Below are 27,952 nucleotides of genomic sequence, written 5' to 3'. Positions count from 1 at the left end.
TTGTGATGGAGACTAAAGATGGCAACTTTTGGTTACCCAGTAATTATGTAGATGACATTTCTGCTTATCCATTATAGGTAGGTAGACAGTTTAGAGATGTAAGAGAAGTCAAAAGAGATGGTAAAGGGTTCGAATTGGGTATTTTACTTTACTCATATATGGGATGTGAGCATTGCTGGCTGGGCCAGCTTTTATTGCTCATCACTAACTACCCAGAGTCGACTAGTTTTCTATGGGTCTGAAGTCACATAGACCAAGCCAGGTAAGGATGGCCAATATGTTTCGAAAGTGAACCAGATGTTTGTTTGTTTGTTTAAAACAATCAGCAGTGGTTAAATGGTCTTCATTAAATGGTTTTCAAAATTTAAATTTCAACATCTACCATGATAAGATGTGAAGCCATGTCCCCAGAGCATTAGCCCTGGGTTTTGAGTGACTAGTGAAATTACCACTAGGCTGCCTCACGCTACACCATATGTGCAAAATTCAGTAAGAGAAAAAAACCAGCTTGTGCTCAAGCCTGCTTGTTGTTGTAAGGGGCAAGCTTTCAAGCCAAGTTAGCCTTCGCAGTGTGTACTTTGTTATCTGGTATAACACACTGATTTGTAGTGGTTTCTCTTTACACTTGGGTATCTGTTTGAAGGGGGTCAAACTGTAATGTATTTTAAACGTCTTGTGTGACAGATGCCAAATAGTTTAGCGGATGTGAACATGCTGGTGGCTGTGCAGTTACTGATTGAACAAGCAAACGTAGAGAAGAATACACAGCTCCTGCATCAGATGTACCAACATCTGCTGTTTGACTTTCGAATCTGGAGCCGTGGGGATTTCCCATTCCGAATTGGCAAGTGCATTTTCTCAGCCACTGTAACTCAATTGAGATGCAATGTAGAGAAATAGATTAATACGCACACACACACACCCCTTTGACCTGGAGATATGCTTTGATGTCGGAAATACAGCAGCTATTTCCTGCCTCCCAAGTTCTCACAATGACGTTATGTCCAGATAATCTTTTTTTCATGGTTTTAGTTGTGTGGTAAAGACTAATCGGGGAGAACTTGCTTTCTTTTCTTTAAAGCTCTCCTGTGGAATCTTCCATGGCCCACCAAGAAATTAGGTGGAGCCTAGTTTCATCCAGAAGGTGTTACCTTTTACAATGGAGCAAATCTCCATCCCCCAGTGACTCCTGGTATGTACCAGAATGTTAGCTGAGAATTTGTGCTCAAGTCCCTGGAGTGGAACTTACACTAAAACCTTTAGATTCAAAAGTTAGAATGCTATCACTGACAATTCTTCCACTCCTTGCTTGATGCAGGAAAGTGTTCTGTTACCTTGCAGATGGAAACTAACAATTTTCAAATGTTTAATCAAAATAAATATGCATGAATATAATGGGTATAATTTTAATACTGGGTTTACATTTGCACAGAATATACAATTACATTTTGGATATCATTGGCTGCCAAACATTATTTTAATTAGGGTGGAGTTGGATTATAGACTGATTTAGTTTGCAATTCTTTAAGCATTGCCCAAATATCCAAAAGGAAATTATTCTAAGCTGTCCCTGCAGTATTAAATTATCTGTAGTTTGACTCATAAAATTGTATAGAAAATGGTAAATGCACATTGTCTTATGAGAAAAATGTCCAAAGTTTAAATTTGGGGCAGTTTTATTAGGAATAACTTTTATTCTTAGCTTGTCACATAATACTTAATAAAATTGCATAAAAAGAGGCCAGTTGACCAATTTATGCTTTATTTTATGATTCTCTGAAAGAGCTATCCAACTATCCCTGTTTACTTTGTTGAGCTCTGCACATTTTTAAAAAATATTTATTCAGCTTGCTTTTAAAAGTTAGCATTGAATCTGCTTCCACTATCTTTTCTTGCAGTGCGTTCTTAGACATTTATGGTTTAGATTAGATTAGATTCCCTACAGTGTGGAAACAGACCCTTCAGCCCAACAAGTTCACACCGACCCTCTGAAGAGTAACCCACCCAGACCCATTCCCCTACCCTATATTTACCCCTGACTTGGCAATTTAGTATGGCCAATTCACCTGACATGCACATCTTTTTGGATCGTGGGAGGAAACCCACGCAGACTCGGGGAGAATGTGCAAACTCCACACAGACAGTCACCCGAGGTGTGAATTGAACTCCGGTCCTTGGCACTGTGAGGCTGCAGTGCTAACCACTCAGCCACCATGCTGCCCCAGACAGTATAGAGTAATTCTCTCATCTCCCTCTGAACATTTTGCCATTTAATATTTGATTCTCACTTTGGTCCCCCAGAGTGGCATCAGATTTAATTCCACCGTATTGATGCCCCTCATTGGATGGACACAAAAATAATCACCACCATGTTTGTTTAAAACTAAGAAGTAACATTGTACCTACCTTAACAATTGATCCATATGTTACTCCCTTACTTTAAAATTTTTGCTCAGTTTATAAAAATTGGAAGTGTAAAAGCTTGTTTTTACACGTTGTGAAAGTAATATGAAGGTACATTCCTTTTGCCAAACTTTGCAGCAGTCATCCTACTATGGCGTTGTAATGCTTGCTTTAACACCTAAATTCTGTAAAGCCTGTTTTTGTGCTGTATAAATAAATGATTATGAGAGGAGTTAAGCAAATATGGATTTTGGGGGGCTTTCTAAGTTGCTCATTTTGACCTTTGTGGCAAATCCTAAACCTAATCTTTTTGACTCTCTTGCAACTGTCTTTTATTGAGGTCTGTCATAAAAGGGTAACCAGTTTTCTATTTCAGGCCATATTCAGTACTTATCCACAATCATCAAAGACAATCGGAAGCTATTTAGGAAGAAATATGGGGTGCAATTTTTGCTTGATGTGATCCGGATGTGTTACAGGTAGAGTGTCTGCTCTCTTTTCTGCTACCTTTTTTATTTGAAGAATGAATATGGTTTATAGACGCTAAGCAACAACTCAATACCCTCAATCCAATGTGGAAATACCTGACTGCTTCCCGTTCTTTGGCACTTCTCTGAACAGCTCAGATAAAGACAGTGACTTGTCCGCAGATGACGTGAAGACTATCCGCGCTTCTCTGTATGGGCTAATTAAGTACTTCATCAGCAAAGGGGTGATACAGGAAGAGGTCCAGAGCATCATGGGATACATTGCTGCTATCAGTGATGAACAGCAGGTAAAAGAGGGATTTTGCTTTGTTCCACAAGACCTTTACCTCACAGTCATTTGGTGATACTGAGCTTAGATATTGGTGATAAAAGACACATTTTGTCGAAGCTCTTTGTCTTGCAAAAATGTCCTGACAAGTACAAGATGAAAAACGTCAACTAAGCTCATCTTTTCCCTCATTGTGGCCATACCACTAATTGAAATAGCTAGCTACATGGGAACACCAGCATCTGTAAGTTCTTCTCCAAACCACTCACCATCCTGACTTTGAAATTTACTTCAGTATTACTGGGTCAAAATCTTGAAAGTTCTTTCCTAATAGTGTTGTGGGTGTACCAACGTCACATGGACTGCAGCAGTTTAAGAGGGCAGGTTGTCGTCACCACCTCAAGGGCATCTAGGGATGGGCAATAATACTGGTCACCAACTGATGCCCACATCCTGCGAGTGATTTTTTTTTAAAAAAGCTAATAATCCTACACACTTTGTCCCATACCAAAAAAGCTGCACCTTTCACTCGTTTAAGAGTTTATTCAATTCCATTTTGAAAGGTAATATTGCACCTGTGTCCACGACTCTTTCAGGCGGCTTATTCAAATGCTACACAATAACTATTTGTTCTGTATTCTTTCATGTGACATGGAAAAATCTGCCAAGACCATATTTATTACCCAATCCTAACTGCCCTTGGAAACCATGATGTTGACCTGCTTCCTTGAACTGCTGCAGTCCATGTGGTGTAAGTGTATCCATAGCGATGAAAGCTTGGGAATTCCAGGTTTTTGATCTATCAACAACAGCCATGAATCTGAGGGGACTCGGATGACATAGAGTGAATAGTTTAGTCATCCATATGCTCTAATCTATTTGAATGTTTATCTTCTGCCGTGAAGCCAGGGAGCAGTATTGAATCTAGGTAATGGGTCTTACCTGCTGGCTGGAAAGCTGGTGAGAGATTTGTGTTTTGGGGAATGCCTACTGAATGAAGTGCCAGCCAGGCATTTATCTTGGTACCCAAGCAACTTCCAGGATTCCTGAGTGATCTAGGCCACTCGTGAGTGATGGCACATGTGGCAAGGGGAGTCGGTAGCAAGAGAAGTGGGATGATTTCTAACATTCCCCCACCACTCCGACACATGTCCACAATGATTGGTTCCTCTACCAGGCATTGAGTGCCCTTGAACAAGTGATGCCATTTCTTGGAAACCTGCAAGTAATTCTGACAGAGTTTGCATTGTGTGAAGCTTTGGCCTTGAGGGAATGCTCCACTGTTGGTGGCACCCCATTTTGGATGGAGTTAGTCAAGGTACTTTCTGTCCCGATGAGGACAAAAATGAAGTTATTCTGATAACGAGCAGGAAAAAAATGATCCAATATGGATGAGCTGTTAGCATTTTTTTTGCTTGTGCAATCTTGTTGTGTGGGAATTGACTGCTATCTTTCCTACATTACAAGTTATTTCATAAGTACTTTATTGGCTGTAAAGCCCTTTGGAACAAGCATCGTGAGGTTGTGAAATTTGTGACATAAATGCAGTCTTCCTTGAAGGGAAGTAAAGTATTTTGTATAAAATGATAGAATATGACATTTGTGTGCATTTGTATACATGTTAATATTAAAGTCTAGATTCCCAGTCGAAATGTTATTCGCTGACCAGATTTGGTCATGAAAAGCAGTAGAAACCTAAAATTGTTGAAATCATTTGTTTGTCTTCCGACAATAATATAAGCACTGCATGTTGTTGCAGGCAGAATTTGGATCTGATTGCTGATTTTTATTTTGGATGTGTGTATTTGTAGCTCTCTGGAATCCTGGAGATTCTGCTGAATCTCCTTCAGACTAGTTCAGCTCGGGACCAGCTCTACCTGCTGCTGTTTGAACCAGGGCATGCTGACATTCTGTATGCACTGCTGCTGACGAGCAAGTATTCTGACACATTGCGTGAACTCGTTTTCAAGGTACTCTGCACCCTTAATATTTGACAATGCACCTCATGCAAAAGAAGTTTTGTTGACCTTAATTTGTGATTGACCATTGGAAAACACTTGCGTTTCAGTGACTGCATTTTTAAAGTGAAACATATCACACAAGTTTTGCAAGAAGGATTATACTGACTGAGATTTGGTGACTAGGTTTGGTAATTGAGGTCTCAATGATCAACAACACTTCGTTCCCATTCAGTTGGGAAGATCTCAGCCTTGAACACTTGGCTGACTTGATAAAGCCAAAGTTAAAAATCGCACAAGATTATAGTCCAACAGGTTTACTTGGAAGCACTAGCTTTCAAAGTGTTGCTTCTTAATCAGGACAATCGCCTGATGAAGAAGTAGCACTTTGAAAGCTAGTGCTTCCAACTAAACCTGTTGGACTATAACAGGGTTTTGTCATTTTTGACTTAGTCCACCCCAGTCCAACATCGGCACTCTAAATCATTGATAAAGCCATTCTCAGTTGCTTCCAATCTTAGAGGTAAAAGAAGCAGGAGTGGGATACATGTTTCCGGACTCAGGAGCTGTGTGTCCTAGAAGAGTAGCTGAAAGCCAATTAGTTGAAGCCAAGCAAGTTACTTAAAATTAAACCTGATGGAATTGAAAGCAAATTATTTACTTGGTTAGGACTTTGCATAGCTAGCAGACAACAGAGCTGGGGTAATGGATATGTAACTGATTTGGAAAGAAGTGAAAAGTGGTATCCCACTGGAATTGCAACTAGTCTGTATCTCAACTGATTGCAAATGTGGATAACAAAGTTAAGATGAAAATCAGGTGAAAGTGAGAACCGCAGGTGCTGGAGATTAGAGTCGAGAGCGTGGTGCTGGAAAAGCATAGCAGGTCAGGCAGCATCCGAGGAGCAGGAGAATTGACATTTCAGGCAAAAGCCCTTCATCAGGAATTCCAATGAGAAGGAAATCAGTAAAATGTCATAGTCAATATGAAAAGAATTTTAAATGCTAATGGTATAGAGCACTAGATTATAAAGGAGCGAAGGTTTTCCATAGCTGTGCTGTGCCTGAATTAGCCCACGTCTGAAGTACTGAGTACAGATGTAGCTGTCACACCAAAGCTAAGGATGTAACGGCCTTGGGAGGAGGAATTCAGCACAGTGTTACCAGGGTTCACAGGTTAAATTATAAGCCGAGAGCACATAGAGAAAGGCTTGTACTCCTGAAATCTGGAAGGTAATTGGATAATTGATATTTATTATTTTTAATAGGCAGAACAGCTTCAGAGAAACTTGTTTCACTGCTTTAATGGGCAGCAGGCTGAAGGGGAATCGAGAACAAGGGATATGATCTTAAAATCAGAGTCAGGGCATTCAGGAGCAAAGTTAGAAGACACTTCAAACAAACTCGGTTAACAATGTTAATTTTGAGATTAATAGAGTTTGCAAATCGATGGTAGAAGAGGATAATGAACCCAAGGTGAATAGCTGTAATTGCGATACAGATCATCTGTGATTTCACTAATAGCGAGAGGAATTGAATTTGTAGCAGGAGCATTACAGCAAGAAATCTGTGATCTAAATACAAAATCTCCAATGCCTCAGAAGTCATAGCAATCTGATTTTTGAGGTAACTATCTGCCCTCTGTTGTCACATCCCATGGCACACTAAACAGCAAGACATCTGAGTTTAGTGGTGAAAGCAGTTTTAACAAGAAAATAAATTGTGTTTATTTCTTTAAATCATGTTACCATTGATGCACTGTAATTGATGTTAAGAACTTAGGAGTCTATCCTCCCGTCAAGGCGGTTATGCCATTCTGTTTGGTCATGGCCGATTTGTACATTAACCCCGTTTTATCTGCATTAGTTCTGTAACCGTGAGTACTCTTAACTTAAAAAAATTCTGCCCATGACAGTTTCAAATTGATCCTGACCCTCAGCAGCTTTTTGTGGGAGAGATTTCCACCGTGTTTTGTGTGAAAAAGTTCCTCCTGGTGTGACCCTGATCAACCGAGCACTAATTTTAAGATTATACCCTGTTGTTCAGGAATCATGCACCAGAAAAACCAGGTTCCTTCTCTTTCCCCTATCGGAACCTCTCTGTCTTTGCCCCACAGCTGTTCTGTTTCTGTTAGTAGCCATTTACATCAGACAGTGCTGGAAGAATTACACGCTTAGCACCTTGAGGATTGAATCAAATTATGTCCTTCCTTCTGCATTCAAACAGCCTGCTAAGGCCTACTGTCTGGACACCCACACAAAGTCTGACACAGTCATGGTATGGTCATCATTGACTGCCCAGGCCTGTGGAAATATATCCAATTTCTGTCTTCATATTATAAAGTTTCAAACAGTTTGCACTTTTCAGACCTAAACATAGTATTAACATGTCTAAATTCTGCTCCTCGATAGATATTTGAGAGGATGTTAAAGTGCGATAAAGTTTATGAACGGAACAAGCAGCGCATCAAGCTGAGGGATGTGGGTTATTCAGGACTCATCATGCTGCTGAATGATTCCCTGATTACTGTGTCCCTGGTCAAAAACCTCTTGCATCAAATCCTACAAGCAGGTAAATTGAGAGTTTGTTGCAACAGTGAAGACTTGAACTATACAAATGAGATAATTGACTGCCAATGTGTTTTGTCTCATTGATTGAGGGCCTATACCTTGTTGGTAATTTTTTTAAAAATTATCCTATTCATAGATGTTATTACATACCACTGATTGTGTGCCTCCTAGCTCAGAGATAGGGACATTACCATTTCATCACAAAACTCCCTTTGGGGCACAATAAACTTAACGTTGTGACTTCCTGGAGGTACGTTTGGATTGAGGTGCTGGACTCAAACAATTCATCGTTGACTGATTCAAATATCCAATATAGAATTGCTGCTTGAGGCAACGTGACACAATAATGCAAACATGTTAGTTATCCATAATGTGGGAAAAGTAGCTTAATTATGATTTTCTTTTTCTCAAAACATGTTTTGAAGGGCATTGTGTTCACTTGTAAAGAGGTTATGGTGAAATATACTGCTCTCTAGTCCTGCCAGTGAAGTGTATGCAGGAGAGGTGCATAGGTTATAGATTGCAACAGAAAGTAGATATGTTAACGGTTTTCCCACATGGTTGGCATCATTCCTCAACCAGTTGAGAGCACATATCAGCAACCTCCCTGTCACTGCTGTACTTGAGCTAACTACTGAGGACATATATACGGAATGTCTTGTTCGCCGATATTGAATCTGTGTTCTTCTACAGTGTTCGTGGTCGAGAGCATTTGTCTGAACTTGATCAGACTTGCAGACCATTTTTTCTTCATTTTTGGTTACTTGCCAGTCCTGACTAGGAAGATGGACATTATGAAGCAGCTGTTACAAGGGGAGTGAGATAAAGTCCAATCATCCATTTGGTATTTTTACGTTTGTTACCTTGCTTCTGACAAGGCTGTCTACTTCTGAAATCAAATTGTGAATTCACTTATCTGTGAATTTCCTCATTTGGCGGAGGCAGATTCAAATAATAAAGAGGGAATTGGCATATTATCTGAAAAGGAAGACTGTGTAAGGCTATAGGGAGAAGAGAGGAGAATGGCTCCAGGTGATGGGATGAATGATCTCCTTCTGTACTGTGACAGTTCTTAATTCTGTGGTTATGCAGAATTAAATGCAATGAATAACTTTTTTTTTCTGGTTCCATTTGTTTCAGACTCTGTGGTGAATTATAAAGATGTAATGGCTGTGGTTCACCTAGTGCATAAGGCAGGAGTCAACGTGAGGCTTGCTGTTTGCCGAAAGGTCAGTCTTCTCCTCCTTTTAATGATTCACACTTTCTTTGAGGTTCATGCAAGAAAATTCTGGAATCATAGAAAACCAAAGAAAGTGCCAAGAATATGTTCATTTTTTATCAGTCAACCTTTTAATGCTGAAACCAAATCTATGACTATTATATTCCTTGTTCCTGAATTATGTATACTCTAAGTTTGTGGCTTAACATAATATCACCAACTGTGTGCTATGACAATTGAGTTGGTGTTTTTTGGCTAGGTAATGAGAAGCCAGGTAAATGACTTGATCAGTGTATGTTTGTTGGAGGATCCAGAGTAAACCAGATGTAAAAAACAAGATGAATTAGAATTGGGATCATGCAGACTCCTTAGTGGAGCTGAAGAAAGAAAATTATATAGACTTGCATCTTTGTTCAATGACTATGAAGGAAAGAGAGAGAGAGAGAAATGAAAAATATATGCCTCCTAATCTTTTATATGCAAAGGCCTTAGAGAAAATGTGGGCAATCTTCCCATAAATATGGAAAGGGAGAACGTCGTGTCCATGATCAAATCCTTTGTGAACCTTGGTCTGAAATGCTATTTCAGTTGCTGCTTTTGGAGCATCATTTCCAGTGATGGTTGCTGTGACCTCAGGAAAAGAATGGCAAGAGAGGAAAGATAAACATTTTTGTTCAGTTGCTGCATGAAGCTTGGGCAGTGTGTGAACATTGTGGGTACTGTGTGTGAACTTATTTAAATGAAAGCAAGTGCAGTGTCTGATGAAAAAGATGAATGTTATACTGTCCAGTTCTAGCTTCAAAGAGGATCCTTTGATGGCTAACCAGATATTGCAGAGATTGTTGACTGTCAAATTACTAGTTAATCCTGCAGACCAAACTACAAAGTCCTGTTCTGAGCACATTGCACACAGGGGCAATGGGATACTTCTTAGCCCTACTTCAGCTGTACCTTATTTAAGGGTGGGGTGCCATTTAAAACAGATGAGAAATTTTATTTTCCACCGAGTGTTGAGAGTCTTTGGAATTCCCTTCCTCAAAGGAGAACCAATGCGGAATCTTAAGTATTTTTAAGACAGAGGCTGATAGATTCCTAGTGACCGAGGGGATGAAAGATTCTTGGGGATATGCCGAAATTTAGAGTTGAGGTCAAAATCAGATCAGCCGTGATCTTACTGATTGGAAGAGCAGGCTCAAAGGGCTGAGTGGCCATCTCTTTCTTCTTGTTTGCATATGAGTAATGTGACCACCTCTCAGCCAACAAGAGTAAATAGGTTTTCACCTTTATTGTAAGGCTGATAAAGTTTGTGGATAGTAAGGAACAAACATTTTTAACCTGATCCTGAGACCAAGGCTATGCTGTTGATTATTTTGCAACCTTGGATGCTGGAGTTGTGCCCTGAGCAGATGGTGAGATTCGCCAGTCCATTGTCACTCTTGGATCTGACAGGTTAAGTATCAGCTACAACTGAGTGTTAAGATCACAAAAGATCTTGTACTGCTGTTTCTGTTTTGGTGCAAATTGATTACTTTGCCATACAGACATTGATTAGTGAGCAATACGAAAAATAACAGCGATTTTAAAAGACCAGTAGAAAGCAAAAATATCAGTTGTTTTGTTGGTGACATTTAAGCAATCTTCCTTTCTCCTTGAATTGTTTTAGATTTATCAGCACTTGCAGTCCCAACAGGATGCAGCCCAGCAGATAGCAAAGCAGACCAGTTGGCAAGAAACATTTGTGCGGTTATTTCTGAAGGAAAATGCTGAGAGCAAGGAGAGTGCTGGTGTGGACAGTTTGAACAACAACAGTTTGGATTTTGGTAAACAAGCTGATTCCCAGCTAGAGCTGAGACCCAGCATAGAACAGTTAAGAAGCACTAACGAAGAATCAAATATTCAGGATGACAAGCTGTCAGATGGTGATACAGTCGACAATGTGCCCTTCAACAAGTTCTATGATAACAGAAATTTTGATGGGTTGGTTGAAAGATTCACTGACTCAAGCCACTCCTCTGAGATGTTTTCAGATGACAGAGCCTCAAATGAAAGTGTCCTCACAGAAAATTTGGTGGAAAATCAGGCTCAGTTGGAGGACTGGACTCCAAAGGGGAGAAGCCTAACACTGGACCTGTCGAGCATGGCCTCTTATGAAATGGGTGACATTGAAAGTCAGACACCAGGTAGCGTAGCCAGCACCCCATCTCCACTTGAGATGCCCAAACACTTTCCTGGTGCACAGTTTGATAAGGAACCTAGCAGCACAGATGATTCAAGTTATATGGATGATACATCAATCTATGAAGTCTCTGGAAGTGGAGAGGTAATTTGTTAAATGATTTTTGTGCCATGTTTGTTTTGTTTTAAAGCAGGTATAATTAATGCTTATATTGAGGGATTGGCGGGGGTGGGGGTGGGGGGAAGAATCAAACTTGCTAAATAACTAGTGGTAGTTGTATTACAGGTTGTTGGTCTCTGATTAAGAAACTCAACATTTGTTTCAATTGATCTTCAATTGAAGTGCTTCTCCCAGTGGGAAGGTGTACCCGATAAGGAATGTCATCACTGCTGAACCACCAAATATTAATTCTGAGGGGCATCTGACCCAATGGCAGCAGCTCACAAGTGTGCCCTGTAATCCCATTTAATAATATCAAGAAAATTTGTGTAATTGGTGTTTTCATTCCTATTAGCTTCTGCTTGTAAAATTGCTAAGTCAAACATAGTAGAGCTCCTGTTCATATTGCTATATACTCGCATTATAGCAGCAATCCGTAATCAATATGGTAAAGACTTGTTGTGTGGCCTCAAACATTATATCACTTGAATCTAACTTTAGTGAACTGCATTTGCTTATGGAACTGGCTTTCTTTCCCTTTCAGAAAAGTGAGGAAGAGCTAAGTCGAATTCTGATGGACATCCTCCTCTGTATTATGTGGCGTGGCCTGGATGGGTCAGATGATGCTGCTTGGATCGAACGAGGCCAAGTCTTTTCAGCACTGACAAAGCTAGGGACAGCAAATGAACTGCTTTCTCCATCAGATGAAATCAAATTGAAGTACGGTTTGCATGCATTGAGGGTGGCTTGGGGTGTGGGTAACCTTCATATTGGAGGATCTCTGATTTGTCATAACTAAGAGACTGAAGCTATGTTAGACCTCATGGAGTAGTGCACCAAAAACCAAGTCCCAAACTTCCTGGAGTCATCACAGATTTTAAAGAAAATATCAGAATTTACCAATTTACCTTATGCCTAGACCTTTGTTGACAGAAAGCACAAGCTAGGTTTCCATAGTTAACAAGAATCACTTCATTTCAGGTAAATATGCTCTAGCTATGTGTATTTATGAACCATCAGCATACAGAGTATATGCATTAACACATATGCAGGCAGGGTATTATAGGTAGACGGAAGGGTTAGGAAAGCATTTCAATGTTTCCCATTCACGGACCTGCTGAGATGATTCTTGTGCTGATAGGAATGCTGCTTCTCGTTCTTTCTTCCTTGGATGCTTCCACTGGTTTGCAAGAGGTACTTGGTGACTGGTTCACAATTAGAAATTGTGCATGCTGCAGGTTCAAGCTGCAGTAGAAAAGATCTTTTAAAAAAAGTTTCTGACTTAGCAATTAAAAGTCACCGCTTACAGCAACTTAAGGGAAAATAAACTGGTTCTCTTCAGGCTTAAAGTCACTTTTAATGCAAAGAGCAGAGAAAGCTCCTGAGCTGGTGAAAATCTGAAGGCTTTCCCCAGCCTTCACCTAACCTGTTTAGCTACCTGCGAATCAATCAGTCCAGTTGGCTACTTGTTGGTGGCTGAATATCTGTTTGTACGCAGCCCTGGTTCTAACTGGTCTGCAAACCATCTACTGTTTGAACTAGCAGCAGCTGTGTAAACAGCATTTACAATGAGTATCTGGTTACTTGTTTTCAAGAGTTGCAGTAATCCTTCAGAAATTCTTGATTTTTAAAAGTTATTTTCCCATTTCAGTCCACAATCAAAAATGCAAACAATAAAAAGGCATGGTCTTTACAGCTAGGGTAAAGTCAAGACTATCCCGTAATGAAACTGGTCTTTTTCAGACTTCTTGAGAAGATATTGGAATGGGCTGTGACTGACAACAAAGAGGCAACAGCAGCTGCCCTTCCGGTTCACACTGAGAATGCAGTGCGATTGCTTTATATTGTTCAGGACTTCCTCCAGGCTGAGGGGTTGGTGAATCCTGCGTTGTGGACTGATAAGGTACTTAATTATACCTGCTGTAGTGTTTACCCCTTTCCTAACACAGCACTTGAGTCATCTGCCTTTCTTTTTAGTTTCTGTATATTGAGGCAGAATTGCCCATCTCGTTAAAGATGTTGCAACCCACTGCCAAGCACCGCTTCATGTTGTTCTGCAATTGATTGTGAGCAACAGGAGTTGCCTGATTCATTTTCTTTCTCCCTTGATGAAAATGCACAGTTGACATTAGGATCCTGCTTGCAGCTCTGTGCCATGTCACTACATACTCCTGCATATGGTGAGACAGCATAGTTTTGTCAAAGCCGTCAGTGGAACTGAAAGATGTCAAAGGCTGACTACTGACTGTCACGCATAAACAGGATAGCAAGGACCAGGCAGGAAGTTTGATCTTCCAGCATGCCACCTTAATATATCAAGGAGGAAAAACATGTGGGCTTAATATTTGGAGCAAGGGCATGTAAGCAAGATCTGATGGGACAGTCATTGGGTAAGTGTTTCAATTAAAGGCGAAGCTTGAACGAGAGATGGTAATTGCAGGCTAGAAATTAAAGAGAGAAATGTTTACTGACATGACGTATAGTTTCTGTTATTAAGGCCTGGAATTTGTCAGAGTGTTTTCAAAGAGCACCTCCAATTCATTAGATCTGTATCAGTGTGGAAGAACTTTGAGGTTTAAAAATAGTGTCCATCAGAAAAGCAGAATGCAGCCATAACAATGGGGTGCTGCATATATTTGTGATTTTAACACCAGGATGTCAATAGAGGTAGAGGCTGGAGATGATAAGACAAGAAATGCTGACTGATTGTCAGGCAAGAAAGATGTTTTTATCCAATCTCATTGACAGATACCATGTTAAATAGCGCGGAGAAGATCAGTAGGGAATGATTATCTTGTAAAATATAACAACATATTTGAGATTGTGCGTGAACAGAAGGAGGTTGATGATTAAAGAATAGAACCATCAGCAAAGCAACAGTTTTCTGAGTTGAGATGACGTACAGTTGGAGAGTTGTGGTACTTGGCAGAACCTTGATTGAAAAAGAGTCCCAATATTGGGCAGCGCAGAATTGCAAAGAAACTTGATTTCCTACTAATAAAATGGTGACTATCTTGGAACAGCACAGCATATTGCTATTCTAAGGACTAAATGGACCCTGATTATCCAGAAAGTTGAGTATAATATTTGTTTTGGTCTACTTTCAGCTGAACTAAATTTAATTAGCTTTTCTTCTTCATGAATATTGTGTGCAATTTTGGTCTCCCTGCTATAGGGAGGATGCTGTGAAACTTGAAAGAATTCGGAAAAGATTTACCAGGATGTTGCCAGGGTTGGAGGATTTGAGCTATAGGGAGAGGCTGAACAGGCTGGGGCTGTTTTCTGTGGAGCTTTGGACACTGAGGGATGAACTTATAGAGGTTTATAAAATCATGAGGGGCAGAGACAGGATAAATAGACACTGTCTTTTCCCTGGGATGAGTGAGTCCAGAACTAGAGGGCATTGATTGAGGGTGAGAGGGAAAAGATATAAAAGGGACCTAAGGGGCAACCTTTTCACACAAAGGGTGGTGTGGGTATGTAAAGAGCAGTCAATGGAAGTAGTGGAGGCTAGTACAAGCATCTGGATGGGTATGTAAGTAGGAAGGGATTAGAAGGATATAGGCCAGGTGCTAGCAAATGGGACTAGATCAATTTAGGATATCTGGTCGACATGGATGAGTTGGTCCAAAGGGTCTTTTTTCTTGCTGTACAACTCTGTGACTCTAAGAGTGATTTCCATTGTTGTTGTGCAGGTATTGGAGGAAATGGTCACCTTAATGGACAGCCTAATGGTCTGGTACTCATCTGGATCAGAATGGATGCAACTCTCACAACTCGGAGTGCGTCTTCTCCTTGGATTTATTGCACAGGATAACATTCAGGTAGGAAGCAGCAACGACTATGTCCATCCAAGATATTTAGTTCAGTTGGTAAATGGTCAATCAGTTGGTTGTGCTTTCACTTCGAATTCAGAAGTTTGAGAGTTTAAGGCCTGCTCCACAACCTTGAATGTGAAATCAAGATTGATGCTCCAATGCAGTACTGAAAGCGTGCTGCACTATTGGAGGAGCTAACTTTCAGAACAGACTTCATATCAAGGTCTCATCCACCATCTCGGAGATGTGTCAAACAATTTCCCATTTTACTGTTTTAAAGAGCAGCAAAGGATTTCTCTCCATTTCCCTGGATAATAATTGTCCTTTCATCAAGTCACTTTAAAAAAAGTTGATTATTTGGGTCTTTTGCGTATTGTAATTTTTGGAATCTTGCTAACAAATGGGCTGCATCATTTCCTGCAATACAGGAAATGATGGGCTACACGGTGGCTCAGTGGTTAGCACTGCTGCCTCACAGCACCAGGGACCCAGGTTCGATTCCAGCCTCATGGCGACTGTCTGTCTGGAGTTTGCACATTCTCTCTGTGTCCGCGTGGGTTTCGTCCGGGTGCTCCGGTTTCCTCCCACCATCCAAAAATGTGCAGGTGAGGGTGGATTGGCCATGCTCAATTGTCCATAGTGTCCAGGGATGTGTAGGTTAAGTGCATTAGTCAGGGGTAAATGTAGAATAAGGGGGTAGGGGAATAGATCTGGTTAAGTGACTCTTCAGAGGGTAGGTGTGGACTTGTTGGCCCAAATGGCCTGTTTCCACTCTGTAGGGATTCTGTGAAAAGGAAACAACAATGACTACACTTCAAGACTACACTTCAGAAAGACTCAGTTGCATGTGAAGTGCTTGACGTCATGAAAGGTGTACCACAAATGCAATTTCTTTTCCAAAATAGTGAATAGTTGTCAAATTGTCACTATCTGTAGAAATCACAGCATTGAGAGCAAATACTTTAATCCATCTTTGAACTGTCTGAAGATATAAATTCATCATAACTTACCAATTGGTTTGTAAAAATTATTTTTCCTTGTTTAAATCTGCTGCTTGTTATTAACATTATCATGCTTCTTTTGTTTCATGAAATGTGAGTGTCACTGACAATGCTAGCTTTTGTGCACATCCCTAATTGCCCTTGTACGTGGGTCATTTCCAAGTCAGGCAAAGGACAGACCGGGTAAGGATGGCAGATTTCCGTCCCGAAAGGACATTCATGAAGTAGATGGGTTTTTACGAAAATTGGTGAAAGTTGTCGTAGGTGTATTCCTGGGACTAATTTTAAATTCCAGCTGTATTCATTGAACTTGAGGCCCATCAGCCGCTATGGTGAAATTTGAACCCATGTTTCTGAATCGTTAACCTGGGCCTCTGGATTGCCAGTCCTATCACATTACCATTATGCCACAATCTTCTGCAAAGTGGGCCAAAACAGTAGTGCAGGTGAGATGTTATCTGTCATGTTTATGTGAATAAATTTGACTAATCAGAAGCCACTGTTTTTTTTAAATATTAGGTGTGTGCCATGGCAGCAGCAAAGCTCAACACCATCCTGCAGACTAAAGAGATAGTCAACCGAGATGAAGCTTGTTTCCTCTTGGGCAAGTTGGAGGAAACCCTGACCAAGTCCATAAGAGAGAGAACTGAAACCTACTCTTTTTTAATCCCAATCATACGAACTTTGGTATCCAAAATTTATGAGCTGCTGTACATGCACCTACATTTGCCAGCTCTGCCTCAAAGCAATGGCAGCCCTTCTTTCTTTGAGGACTTTCAGGAATACTGCGGATCCAGTGAATGGCGCGTTTACATTGACAAATATGTACGTAGTACCATTACCAACCTTGCATTCTCTGCACAAGTCTCTTGTTTTACTTTCTAGTTTAAATTGGTCATTTGGGACAAAAGTGAATGACCACGTATGAAAGTAGTGAACAGCTGTATAAGGCCCTCATAAGGTCATATCTGGATTACTGTTCAATAGTTTTGGTGTCCTTACTTAAGAAAAGATAAGCTAACGTGAAAAACTGTCGAGAGAAGATTCATTCAACTGATTATGGGCTGAAGCATTGCCTTATGAGGGAAAGTTGGACACATTGGGCTTATGGTCAGTAGAGTGTAAAAGAATGTGAGGTAATCTTATTGAAGCATCCTGTGGAGACTTAACAGGGTGGAGGCTGATAAGATGGTTGCTCTTACGGAGGAATCTACAAAAAGGGGGTGCAGTTTAAAGATTAGGAATCTCCCTTTGAAGAGGGGATTTTTTTTTTCCCTCAGAAGCTTGTTCATTTGTGGAATTTCCTTCCCCAGAGAGCAGTGAAGACAGCAGCATTGCATTCATTCAAGGCTAAGCTGGATAGTTTTTATTTTGCTGGACAAAAAGTATCTCGGGTTATGGGGAGCGGCTGTAAAGGGGAGTTAAGGCCACAATGATCAGTCGCAGTCTTACTGAATGGCAGAGCATGTTCAAGGGGCCAATGGCCTGTCCTAGCTCCTAATTCTTGTGTTCTCTTCTGTCTTATTGTGAACCATTGTGACCCTGTCCTCATTTCCAGATCATCCCCTCGATGAAGCGTTATGAAGTGGAAACATTCAGCAAAGGCCACGAGCGTATGGCAATCTTCTGGAAGGAATGCTATGAAACTATGATGGTGAATTTGCACAAGAGAGATCGCGAGAAAGGAGAAAGCAAACTCAAATTCCAGGTGGGTGGGCAGAATATGCAAATTATTGATGTTTTTAAAAAAAAGAAGCCTTTTCTTATTTTGTGTTTTTCCACCTGCATTTACCCTCATTCACTGCAAAGACAGAGGAAGCTGCAGAAAACCTAGAAGCTCTCAATCCTGAGATGCACTTTTTTTTTGTTGTTCATGAGAATTTTGAAGTGCTGAGAGATTATCAGAATGATTTTATCATCCTGTGTTCAAAGGGCAGTGTGCGAGCTGCCCAGTTCCTCCTCCCTGGTCTGAGGAGAAAGTGAGGACTGCATATGCTGGAGATCAGAGTTGAGAGTGTGGTGCTCGAAAAGCACAGCAGGTCAGGCAGCATCCAAGGAGCAGGAGAATCAACAGTTCAGGCATAAGCCCTTTATCAGGAATAAGGCTTGTGGGCCGGGGGCCTGACAGATAATGGGAGGGGGGATGGGGATGGGGGAGGGAAGGTAGCTGGGAATGTGATAGGTAGATGAAGGTGGAGGTGCAAGTGATAAGTCAGAGAGGATGGTGGAGTGGATAGGTGGGAAGGAAGATGGATAGGTCGGGCCGGTCAAGAGGGCGGTGCTGATTTGAAGGCTTGAGACTGGGATAGGATTGGGGGAGGCGAAATGAGGAAACTGATGAAATCCAGCAGTTGGGAGCAGGGCACCAAGGCGGAAGATGAGGCATTCTTCCTCCAGTCAGATGGTTAGGATTTGGCAATGGATGAGGCCCAGGACTTTGATGGAGTGGGAGGGGTAATTCTTAAGTGACAACCACCTCCTGTTTCCACCAGCCAATAATGCTGGATGAGTGCTTGCTATCCTATACTAACTCAACCCAGTAACAGATTGAATTTAAAGTTCTCCCTTCTGTATTTATGCCTTTTTGACCTTAACCACTCCCTACTTTTGTAACTTCCTGTCAGTATCTGAAAGCTGTGTTTCTCCAATTCTGGTCTCTTGTGCTTTGCCAGTTTCCTTTCTCCACTATTAGTGGCCATGCCTTCAGCTGTCTGGGCCTGAGCTCTAAAATCCCCTCTGTCAACATCCCCTACCTTCTGTTTTCCTTCAAGCCACTTTTTGAAGCAAATATGGAATTGTTTCTGACAAGACAGCTTGTGACATACCTTTAAAGGCACAATATAAATACATTTTATTGATGTTGCATAAATTTGGATACTTACTTATTTGTAAGCATACTTATTGGTAAGCAATGGTGACATTTGAGTCACCATTGACTTAACCTGTCCTTGCATGTGCTTCTAAAAGGTGTTGGTCTGGAACGAGAGACTTGCCATACAACAAGAATTCCTAGAAGGTAATGAGTTTACTCACCGACACACATTTGAGTACTTGGTTTAATAATAAAATGTGCATCTGGTCATTGTCTGCCATGATACCACTTACATCAAGTGTGCATCTTCTGAAGGTACCAGAACCTTAATCCGTTTCCACTGTTAGCAGTGGGTTTGGTAATCAGAGGAAGCCAGAGGGATGTAAGAATGTTTTTATGTGGTGAGTTGCTAAGATGTGCAATCTGTTTTATATGGCAATGGTTCAATAGCAACTTCCAAAGGGGAATTGGACACTGAACATACCACAAAGGAAAAAGATTTCAGACCTTAAGGGGAAACAGCAGGGAATTGTACTAATTGGGTATTTCTTTGAAAGTGCTAGCATAGGCACAATGAGGTGAATAGCCTCCTTCTGTGCTGTATGTGCCCAAAATGGCAACTGAGATGTCCACATATTTACCTATAAAATTATGCACCAAAACAAACTTGAATCAAAATGGAAATTGCTAAGAAAACTCAGCAGGTCTGGCAGCATGTGTGGAGAGAAAGCAGCGATAACGTTTCAAGTCCAGTGACCCTTCATAAGACGAACAGTTTTGATTGAAACGTCGAATCTCCTGCTCCTCGGATGCTGCCTGACCTGCTATGCATTTCCAACACCACTCTAATCTAGACTCTGATCTCCAGCATCTGCAGTCTTCACTTTCACCTAGTTCTATTTCTGCCTCCATGTTACAGTATTAAATTATATGCCTCTGCTGTTTCACCCCCACTCTCTGGTTCACCCCACATGTCAGTTGTTACTTAGTGAACAGTTTCCTATTGGATAGTGACCAGTGTTTGTTTGGTTTATCTGGTGTTAGGAGTTTTTTGTTGAACCGTTCACCCGCAAGGCCAGGCAAGAGAACCTGCGATTTAATAGCATGTTGAAGCAACTCAACAGCCAACACACTGCGACGCTGAGACAGTGGAAGGCAGCCCAGCACTATCTAACCTGTGAGCGTGGACCATGGGCTGATAAGTAGGTGGCTTACAATAATTTCTATGACACAACAGAGTTTTTTTCTGGGGGGTTCAATATCCTAGAAGGATTTTAAAGGAGTCTGGTTTTAGGTTTACACTTTTTGCTTTATTTATTCCTGGAATGTGAATAATACGTGTCAGGCTCATATTACTTTCTCATCCCTCAATGCAATCCATACCATTGGAAAGTACATCAAATCAGCAAGGAGCTGCGATTTTAAAAGCCAAACTTGACATAGGGAAGGGGATGGTTGGTTAGCTCAGATGGTAGAGTGTGGTGCTAATAATGCCAAGGTTGTGGGTTCAATCCCCACACTAACCAAGTGTAGCATTGGAGGTCACAAGTGGTAGGTTTGCCCTTGCAGGGTCTGTGTTTGTGGGCAGCACGGTGGCACAGTGGTTAGCACTGCTGCCTCACAGCGCCAGAGACCCAGGTTCAATTCCTATCTCAGGCGACTGACTGTGTGGAGTTTGCACATTCTCCCTGTGTCTGTGTGGGTTTCCTCCGGGTGCTCCGGTTTCCTTCCACAGTCCAAAAATGTGCAGGTTAGGTGAATTGGCCATGCTAAATTGCCTATAGTGTTAGGTGAAGGGTTAAATGTAGGGGAATGGGGCTGGGTGGGTTGTGCTTCGGCGGGTCGGTGTGGACTTGTTGGGCCGAAGGGCCTGTTTCCACACTGTAAGTAATCTAATCTAATTTGTTTTTATTTGTGAACCATTTGCGGTTTTAACTGCTAGCTGGTCATTTTATGTGTCTGGTGTTAGTCTATTTCTTTTAATTAAATAGTTCAAGTAATTTACTTTGCCCCACTATGAAGGCAAGTACTTGATTTGAAACAAAGCCAATATCATTTGAAATATTACATCACCACATCTTTCTGGATTGTGTAGGAGCTAAGATATAAACTGTGGCTTAGTGTGTGATCTCTGTGGCAGCATTCGCAACTCTTGAGTTGAGTTTAAGTCCCATTCTAACAATTTGAGTTTGTAATCCATCTGACACCAAGGGAGTACTGCCATATCTGAGGTGTCATCTTTCAGATGAGGTGTTAATCTGAACCCTGGTCTTCTGTGTCAAGTGAATGTTAAAGATGGTCCTGTACAAATTGAGCAAGATAATTATTTTCAGTATCTTGGATAGTGTTTATTCCTAATTAACAAATAAGAACAAATTATTTGGTCATTATTTGTTTGCTGTTTGAGGGACTTTGCAGATATAAATTAGCTACATTCCTTTCTAAATTGCAGCAGTGCTGATCACTCAGGAAAGGCCCTGTAATATATAAATGCAAGTGCTGCTTTCTGTTAAACTATCATTCAGCTTCCTTGAATCCCATTGCTATTAAATTGCTGAATAGCCACCTTCCTGACCCTCATGGTAACTGCCTATCTGCACCTTGACCTTCACATAACTAATGCTGATACTCTCTTCCATTGGGAAGGCGGTGCACAGTGGTAATGTCACCAGATCAAGCAACTGAGAACCTCAGGCTAATGATTCAGCAATATGGCTTCAAATCCCACCTTGGCAGACAAATTCAATAAAAGGTTACAATAAAAAGCTAGTTTAGTGATAACCACTGACAACTGTTGTAAAAATAAAAGCCGTCCTTACCTTACCGTACCAGGTCTGGCCCACATGTGATTCTAGGCTCACTGCAATGAACTAGCCTTGAGGCAATTAGGTATAAGCAATAAATCCTAGTCGAGCCAGCAGCGCCCTCATCTCATCAGCAAATAAAGAACAGTCCATGTTCTCACTGCTTAGAAGTTTAGTTTCTGCATTGCACTATTGGGCTGACATCGAGTCCTTTTCCCTTTTGTAAACTCGTTCAGAGTTCCATTTTCTCCCCTTGATTCAAGAAGTTCAACATTTACAACCTCGTGTTTAAATTACACCATGATATCTCCCACCAATCTTCCTCCAGCTCTACAATCCTCCCGCTGCCATTCTTTGTCTTTCATTCTTCTGTCACTTACCTCTTGTGTATTCCTCCCATAAAAACAGCAAACCAGCTAAGAATTTTAGCCATGATCTCTGCTAATGTTACTACTGGAAAAGTCTGATCTTGGAACGAAATCTGGCTTGATGGATCACATTTCTTTCAATTTAATGTGGCTTTCAATGTAACATCTCCACACAAGGCTACAGATTTGATTTTAACACTAAAACAGAAGTTTTACTCCACAAAAGAAATACAAATAACATTTTATAGAACCAAACTATCTACATATAGACCAGTGTTAAAGATTTCAAAACACATAGCAAAACAGTAAAGCAATACACCACTATTTTAAATTCAAACTCTTAACAAATATCAATGTACGTAAATCTCTCACCTTTCATCATGGGTCTAAATTTCAGTTAAAGTTTTAGCTTTAGTAGTAATTTGCCTGTTTGTTACAAAGGGTGCAAAGTGAAACTCCTTGGTAAATATTCCCCTAATGGAAAGAAAAAGGAGTTGGGATCACTGAGCACTTTGATACAGAAAATTGATAAGACATTTTAAATTTTAAAAACACTTCAGTTTGTGGCAAGAAAGCATGCAAAAGCCTGAAGTGGGATACAGGTGTCCCCCCCATATCCACAGGTGATGCGTTCCAAAACCTACTGCAGGTGCCCAAAACTGTGGATAGTAGAAAACCCTATTGTTTAGATGGGAAATTTATCTCCCCGGCAGCCCCCAGGATTGTTTCTGCAATGTTCTGTGTAATATTTTCGGGCCATGGTAAACCATGTAAACCAAATCCATGGATACATGGGTTCTACTACATTTATTTCTTTTATGAGGGATTCCAAAGTTTAAAGTTGTTACAGATACGCAGTATTTTAAAAAAAAGGTTAAGGATTGCCTTCAGACGTGAAACTAAGGTTACCTCAATCCCAATGTTTATGAGACTGATTAGAGTCAAACAAATCTAAAGCAAACCTAAACAATGCTAGCAAATCTTCAGTTATTCAGTCATGGTTGTAGATAAGTATAATTAATTATTGAAATTGTGTATTTAATGGTTATGTGGAAGATGTTTATTTGAAGACAGGTGAACCATCCCAAATTATTATCCCGTATTTGCTGAAAGGACCACCTTTTATAATGAGGGTGCCCATTCAATTTCTAAGCAATGTTATTTTGAATTTATTCAGAAAAACTGATTCAGTAGCAATTGTGTGTCAGTTTTGTCGAGTCAATATAGTAGGTTGGCAGCATGCGAATAGGATTTGAGGCCAATTGATCTTCTATCTGAATATAGTTCTGCTTATCAGGGCTAGCATCTTATGGTTACATATTATTTTTAATAATACAGGTCATATAATAATTTTCTTTCAATGTGTGCATTCATGTTATTGTGAATTAAGTTAATCATGTTGTGTTTGCAATGTAGTTTTGTCCCCTGTTTAAAAAAACATACCCTGCTATAAATTTTACTGGAAAGTGCCATTTAATGTCATCCTACTGCGTTTTTCCTTATATCTTAAACTTTGTTCTTCCTCAATTTTCTATTGTAAAGTCACCGTATAAATTAACATTGTTGTCCATATCTGAATTAATGGATCATTTACTCTTTTTTGCTCTTGGTAGAAAACCGGGACCAATGCACTGGAAGTTGTCCAGTGTGGAAAACTACTCCCGCATGAGGCTGAAGCTGGTCCAGGACTACAACTTTGACCCTCATTCTGATGCCAGTGCACTCCGTGACAACTTTGGTGAGCTTCTGGACCATTTGGGGTTTGGTTTAATATTGATCTAAATGATGTGAACCAGACATACTACTAAATGTTTGGAAAGTTGCCTCACTTACTGGTTCGGATTTACTATTTGAGATAGGAAATAGATGCAGGAGTAGGCCATTCAGCCTTCTCGAGTACACTTGCCATTCTACTCAATCATGGCTGATTGTCAACCCACATTACTCCCATATCCTTTTGTGTCTTGACTGTTTAGAATTCTATTGATTTCTGCCCTGAACATGTTCAATGACTGCTCTCAGTCTGCTGGGGTACAGAATGCAAAAGGTTCATCAAGTGGTCTTCCTCTTACTCTGAGACTCTGACGCCGGTTTTGAGCTGCCTCCCCAGCTGGGAGAAACATCCTTCTTGTGTCGACCCTGTTGAAACCTGGTTGGATTGATTAGAATAGATTAGATCCCCTACAGTATGGAAGCAGGCCCTTAGGCCCAACAAGTCCACACCAACCCTTTAAAGAGTAACCCACCCAGATCCATTCCCCATATTCACCCCTGACTATGGGCAATTTAGCATGACCAATTCACCTAACCTGCACATCTTTGGATCGTGGGAGGAAACCGGAGCACCCGGAGGAAACCCACACAGACACGGGGAGAATGTGCAAACTCCACACAGAGAGTCACTCAAGGCAGGAATCGAACCTGCGTCCCTGGCGCTCTGAGACAGCAGTGCTAGCTGATTTTGGATAAGATTCTAGTCCTCTAAAGAGCTTACATTCCCAGCAGACCCAATGTCTCTGTGCATGTTTTGTTTTGCATTGTAATGAAGCATGTGCACTCTTGGATCAAGTTAGACTAGCTTTGTTTTAACTGCCCCTGAATATTCAAAATATTAGTGATAAACTTGGCTAGAATTTGAAATGGCCACATGGGGAGGTAGTTCTTGTTGGCTCTTTCTGGGTAACCAATATCTTGCTGGCTTTCTGTGAATAAGTAAGGCTAAACCTTTCTGTGTCTGTACAGGAGTTCAGCAGTCAGCACCGTCCAATGATTCCTTGCTGCTGGAAGCAGTAAAGCAAGCTAAGGTCAATGACCTGGAGGATGATCGATTAGCGGATGAAGATCTGACTGTGCTCAGTAACATGTAAGTTTGCTTTGTCTGAGAAGGACAGCCTAGGAAGCTCTTGTGAATTCCCCCAGTCCCAAAAATTGTTGTAAAAGCCTGTGTGTGATTGAAGCCGTAAATTTCTGAGGGTTGTGATGTAATAGGGATGAACAGAACCATTTGAGTAGGTTATGCACTCGTTACAGAACATGTTCAAAAAGATAACTAAAACTTTCAAGAATTATTAAGTAATTCTGCTGTTAGAACTTTCATCTGTTTTTAATGACTCTTTTGTTCCTCTCAGCTGTGATTTGTAATTAATGAAAATTACATTTAATAATAATCAACATTCATGCTATGGCATATACTGTACATACATATTTTCTAGTCCTCCGCTGTGGTTTCTTTCTTAAACTTGTAACATATTCCTCCTTAACCCTAACTTACAGGGAGATTTAACTTTAGTTACAGTGAACCTCTCAATTGATTGAAGACTGTAGAATGTGATATAAATTTGCGTTTTCTCAAAATTGTAAGAATTTATTTTTAAAACTGCCTTGATTCCTCACGCCTCACTATGCCTGTGCAGATGTTTTGTATTGTATTCAATCATCCCAAATGACTATACAAAGTGAAATACCACCACCTGCTGACAGTAAAGTTTTACATTGTTTGACAACACACTTGAGAATATGTTAAAAGATATTTTCTCAATATTGTTGGATTTGAATCTTAATATAGTATTGGGGCTGGGACAATACTATATAAGATTCTTTGAGTCTGTACCAGGTACTTAATATTCCAGACAGAAATTATATTATTTCCTACAGTACATTTTCAAAATCACATTTTCTGCCTTTTCACTCTGGAGTTTCCTTTTCTGATATTTCTCATCAGCTGCATAACACACAATGTGACTGAGGGGCTTATTTTCCTATTGCCATCAGTGTTATCTCAGCCAAGAAGGAACTGAGAAATATGCCAGCTTTTCTAGTTGAGCAAATGGACTGGAATAATCATTAATCATGCACTCAGGAAGTAATTTACCCAATTGTATCTGTGTTGACTTGTTTACTTCGATCCACTCAGATTAATCCCTTAATTTTCAAATATTTATCAGTTTCCTTTTTTGAAAGTGAATCAGCTTCCACCGTCCTTTCAGATAATGAATTCCAGACTATTAAAACTTGCTGTGTAAAAAGAATTCTCCCGATTCTTGCGTTTTTCTTATTTTTGACAATTATCCTCTGTTTACTGATCCTCCTATCATTGAGAACAGTTTCTCCTCATTTAATCTAATAAATACCCTCACAATTTCAAGCCCCTCTAACCTTTGCCTTCTCAGCTCAAAGAACTGTCACTCCACTTGAAAAAGGTCCTTCATACCAATGTCTTCCTGGCAAATCTAACTCATGAATCCCAACAAAAGTAAAACCTGCCTGAAACAGGGATTACTTCCACCCAGTGTAACCTGAGCTTTGTGTTATAGTAAAACCAATTTCACTTGTACTAATGACTTGGTCACTGTGAGAGTGAAATGTATACAGTTCCATAATTTGACTTTGATTTCCAATTCAATCCTGCCTTTTTCTGTTTTCTCCCTCAGCAACGAGAAAGAGGAGCAGAATCAGAAAGAAAAGCTGGTGATTGCTGAAGACTGTGACCTGATCACCATCATGGATGTTGTTTCTGGGCGACTGGAGGTCACCACCCAACACATTAACTTTTTTGATGGGAGTCTGGACAAAGAAGAAGGTAAGAAATGAACTTGGGAAAGCTCTGTCTTGGGAAATATCCTACTTGTTGAGGTCTTATTGTTAACCAGAAGTTTTATTCATCGAAGGTTGTAAACAGAGTCATAGAGCTGTACAAGTTGACTTTTGCAATTTACAATGGAATCAAATTCCACCTCCTTTTCAGACAGTACATTCCAGATCACAACAGCTAAAGGTAAAAAAATCTGTTAATCTCCCCTATGGTTGTTTTGTTGAATAGCCCATTTCCATAGCTGTTAGAAATAGTTCATCCCTGCTTCTTTAATTTCAGACTTTATTGTGAAATGCTACCTGTGCCTTCTTAATATACTTCAATTTGAAGACAGTGAGAAAAACTATTTAAACGCAGCAAAATCAAAAGCTGTCTTCCTGACGCATGTGTGCGGAGAAGTTGATTTCTATTGGCAGGTGCTGTCCCAGAGGTACAATGTGTAGCTGGAAAGGTGTTAGAATAACCTCAGACTAAGAGTCAGGTGTGGTTGGTTGGCTATTTGTTAAACAAAAACAAACTTGGGAAGAACAGCACAGAGGATGCCTTGTATTAAAAGTAGGAAAGGGATGTATTGAGCAACTGAAACATACCAGAGTCACCAACCTTCCAGGAATTGATCTCAGTTGTAAGTAACTCTAGAAAAATATTGTAGCGGCCTTAAAATTGTATTTTTCGGAAGAAAAAATAAAGATTGTTTAAGTAAACCATTCCACAAATAAGACATAAATAACCGAGGAGACAGCCCATCACTACTTAATAAAATTAATAATAACATTTATGAACAGTATGCAAATGATTACAAATTCTGTGAAAGCAATTTCATGACCTATGGTCTGTGATCTTTAATAAACATTACAGAGAGCTACAGACTTTTCACTTATTCTATAAATTAAGAGGATCTACATTTTACAATCTGGTGTAATTAATTGCGTGATGAAGTTACCTAATTGTGCATAACCATGTTATGAACTATGATTGTTTGTTACACTTGAACGGTCATGACAATTCAGCATCTGCTGCCACAATGATTTCTCGATAAATCAATTATTAGTTATAAAAAAAAACTGTCAAAGGAAAATAAACTGATGGTCAAACATCACCCAGTTTGTTATTGAAGAGTGTAATTGCTTTCCACTTAGTGAGAAAGACATTGCATCACATTGCACATGGATGTCCTGGAGGTTCAGTGGGAGGATTGTTGGGACAGGGTGTTGCAGCTAATGCGGTGTCATGAGACTGCGAGGAATAAAATTGGCAACCTCGTTCAAGGACTGACATCAAATGAAAAACTCCTTACTTTATTTATCATTTGCAAAAG

The 27,952-nt window shown here is 40.3% G+C and overlaps 1 protein-coding gene and 1 non-coding gene across 8 annotated transcripts in view; both read left to right on the top strand.

The window, feature by feature from the left end:
* Nucleotides 1-27,952, top strand: part of nbeal1 (neurobeachin-like 1) — a 239,843-nt gene that overhangs the window by 168,312 nt on the left and 43,579 nt on the right. For all 7 annotated transcript variants that reach the window (XM_072578456.1, XM_072578458.1, XM_072578459.1 and 4 more), the window contains 16 exons: nt 685-844; nt 2,780-2,882; nt 3,025-3,178; nt 4,971-5,129; nt 7,528-7,687; nt 8,827-8,915; nt 10,569-11,225; nt 11,785-11,960; nt 12,984-13,143; nt 14,936-15,064; nt 16,579-16,884; nt 17,618-17,767; nt 19,916-20,073; nt 23,657-23,781; nt 24,786-24,906; nt 26,474-26,622. In XM_072578456.1, coding sequence (XP_072434557.1) covers nt 685-844; nt 2,780-2,882; nt 3,025-3,178; nt 4,971-5,129; nt 7,528-7,687; nt 8,827-8,915; nt 10,569-11,225; nt 11,785-11,960; nt 12,984-13,143; nt 14,936-15,064; nt 16,579-16,884; nt 17,618-17,767; nt 19,916-20,073; nt 23,657-23,781; nt 24,786-24,906; nt 26,474-26,622 — 2,956 coding nt within the window. The remainder of the gene's footprint in view (nt 1-684; nt 845-2,779; nt 2,883-3,024; nt 3,179-4,970; nt 5,130-7,527; nt 7,688-8,826; nt 8,916-10,568; nt 11,226-11,784; nt 11,961-12,983; nt 13,144-14,935; nt 15,065-16,578; nt 16,885-17,617; nt 17,768-19,915; nt 20,074-23,656; nt 23,782-24,785; nt 24,907-26,473; nt 26,623-27,952) is intronic.
* On the top strand, nt 20,325-20,397 carry trnai-aau (transfer RNA isoleucine (anticodon AAU)). The gene has a single exon. It is a non-coding gene; the product is annotated as a tRNA-Ile (tRNA).

This window comes from Chiloscyllium punctatum, chromosome 10 (assembly GCF_047496795.1).
Source record: "Chiloscyllium punctatum isolate Juve2018m chromosome 10, sChiPun1.3, whole genome shotgun sequence".
In the NCBI taxonomy this organism is placed as follows: Eukaryota; Metazoa; Chordata; class Chondrichthyes; order Orectolobiformes; family Hemiscylliidae; genus Chiloscyllium; species Chiloscyllium punctatum.
Note: the sequence above shows the minus strand (reverse complement) of the source record. Positions and strands in the feature narration are given on the sequence as shown.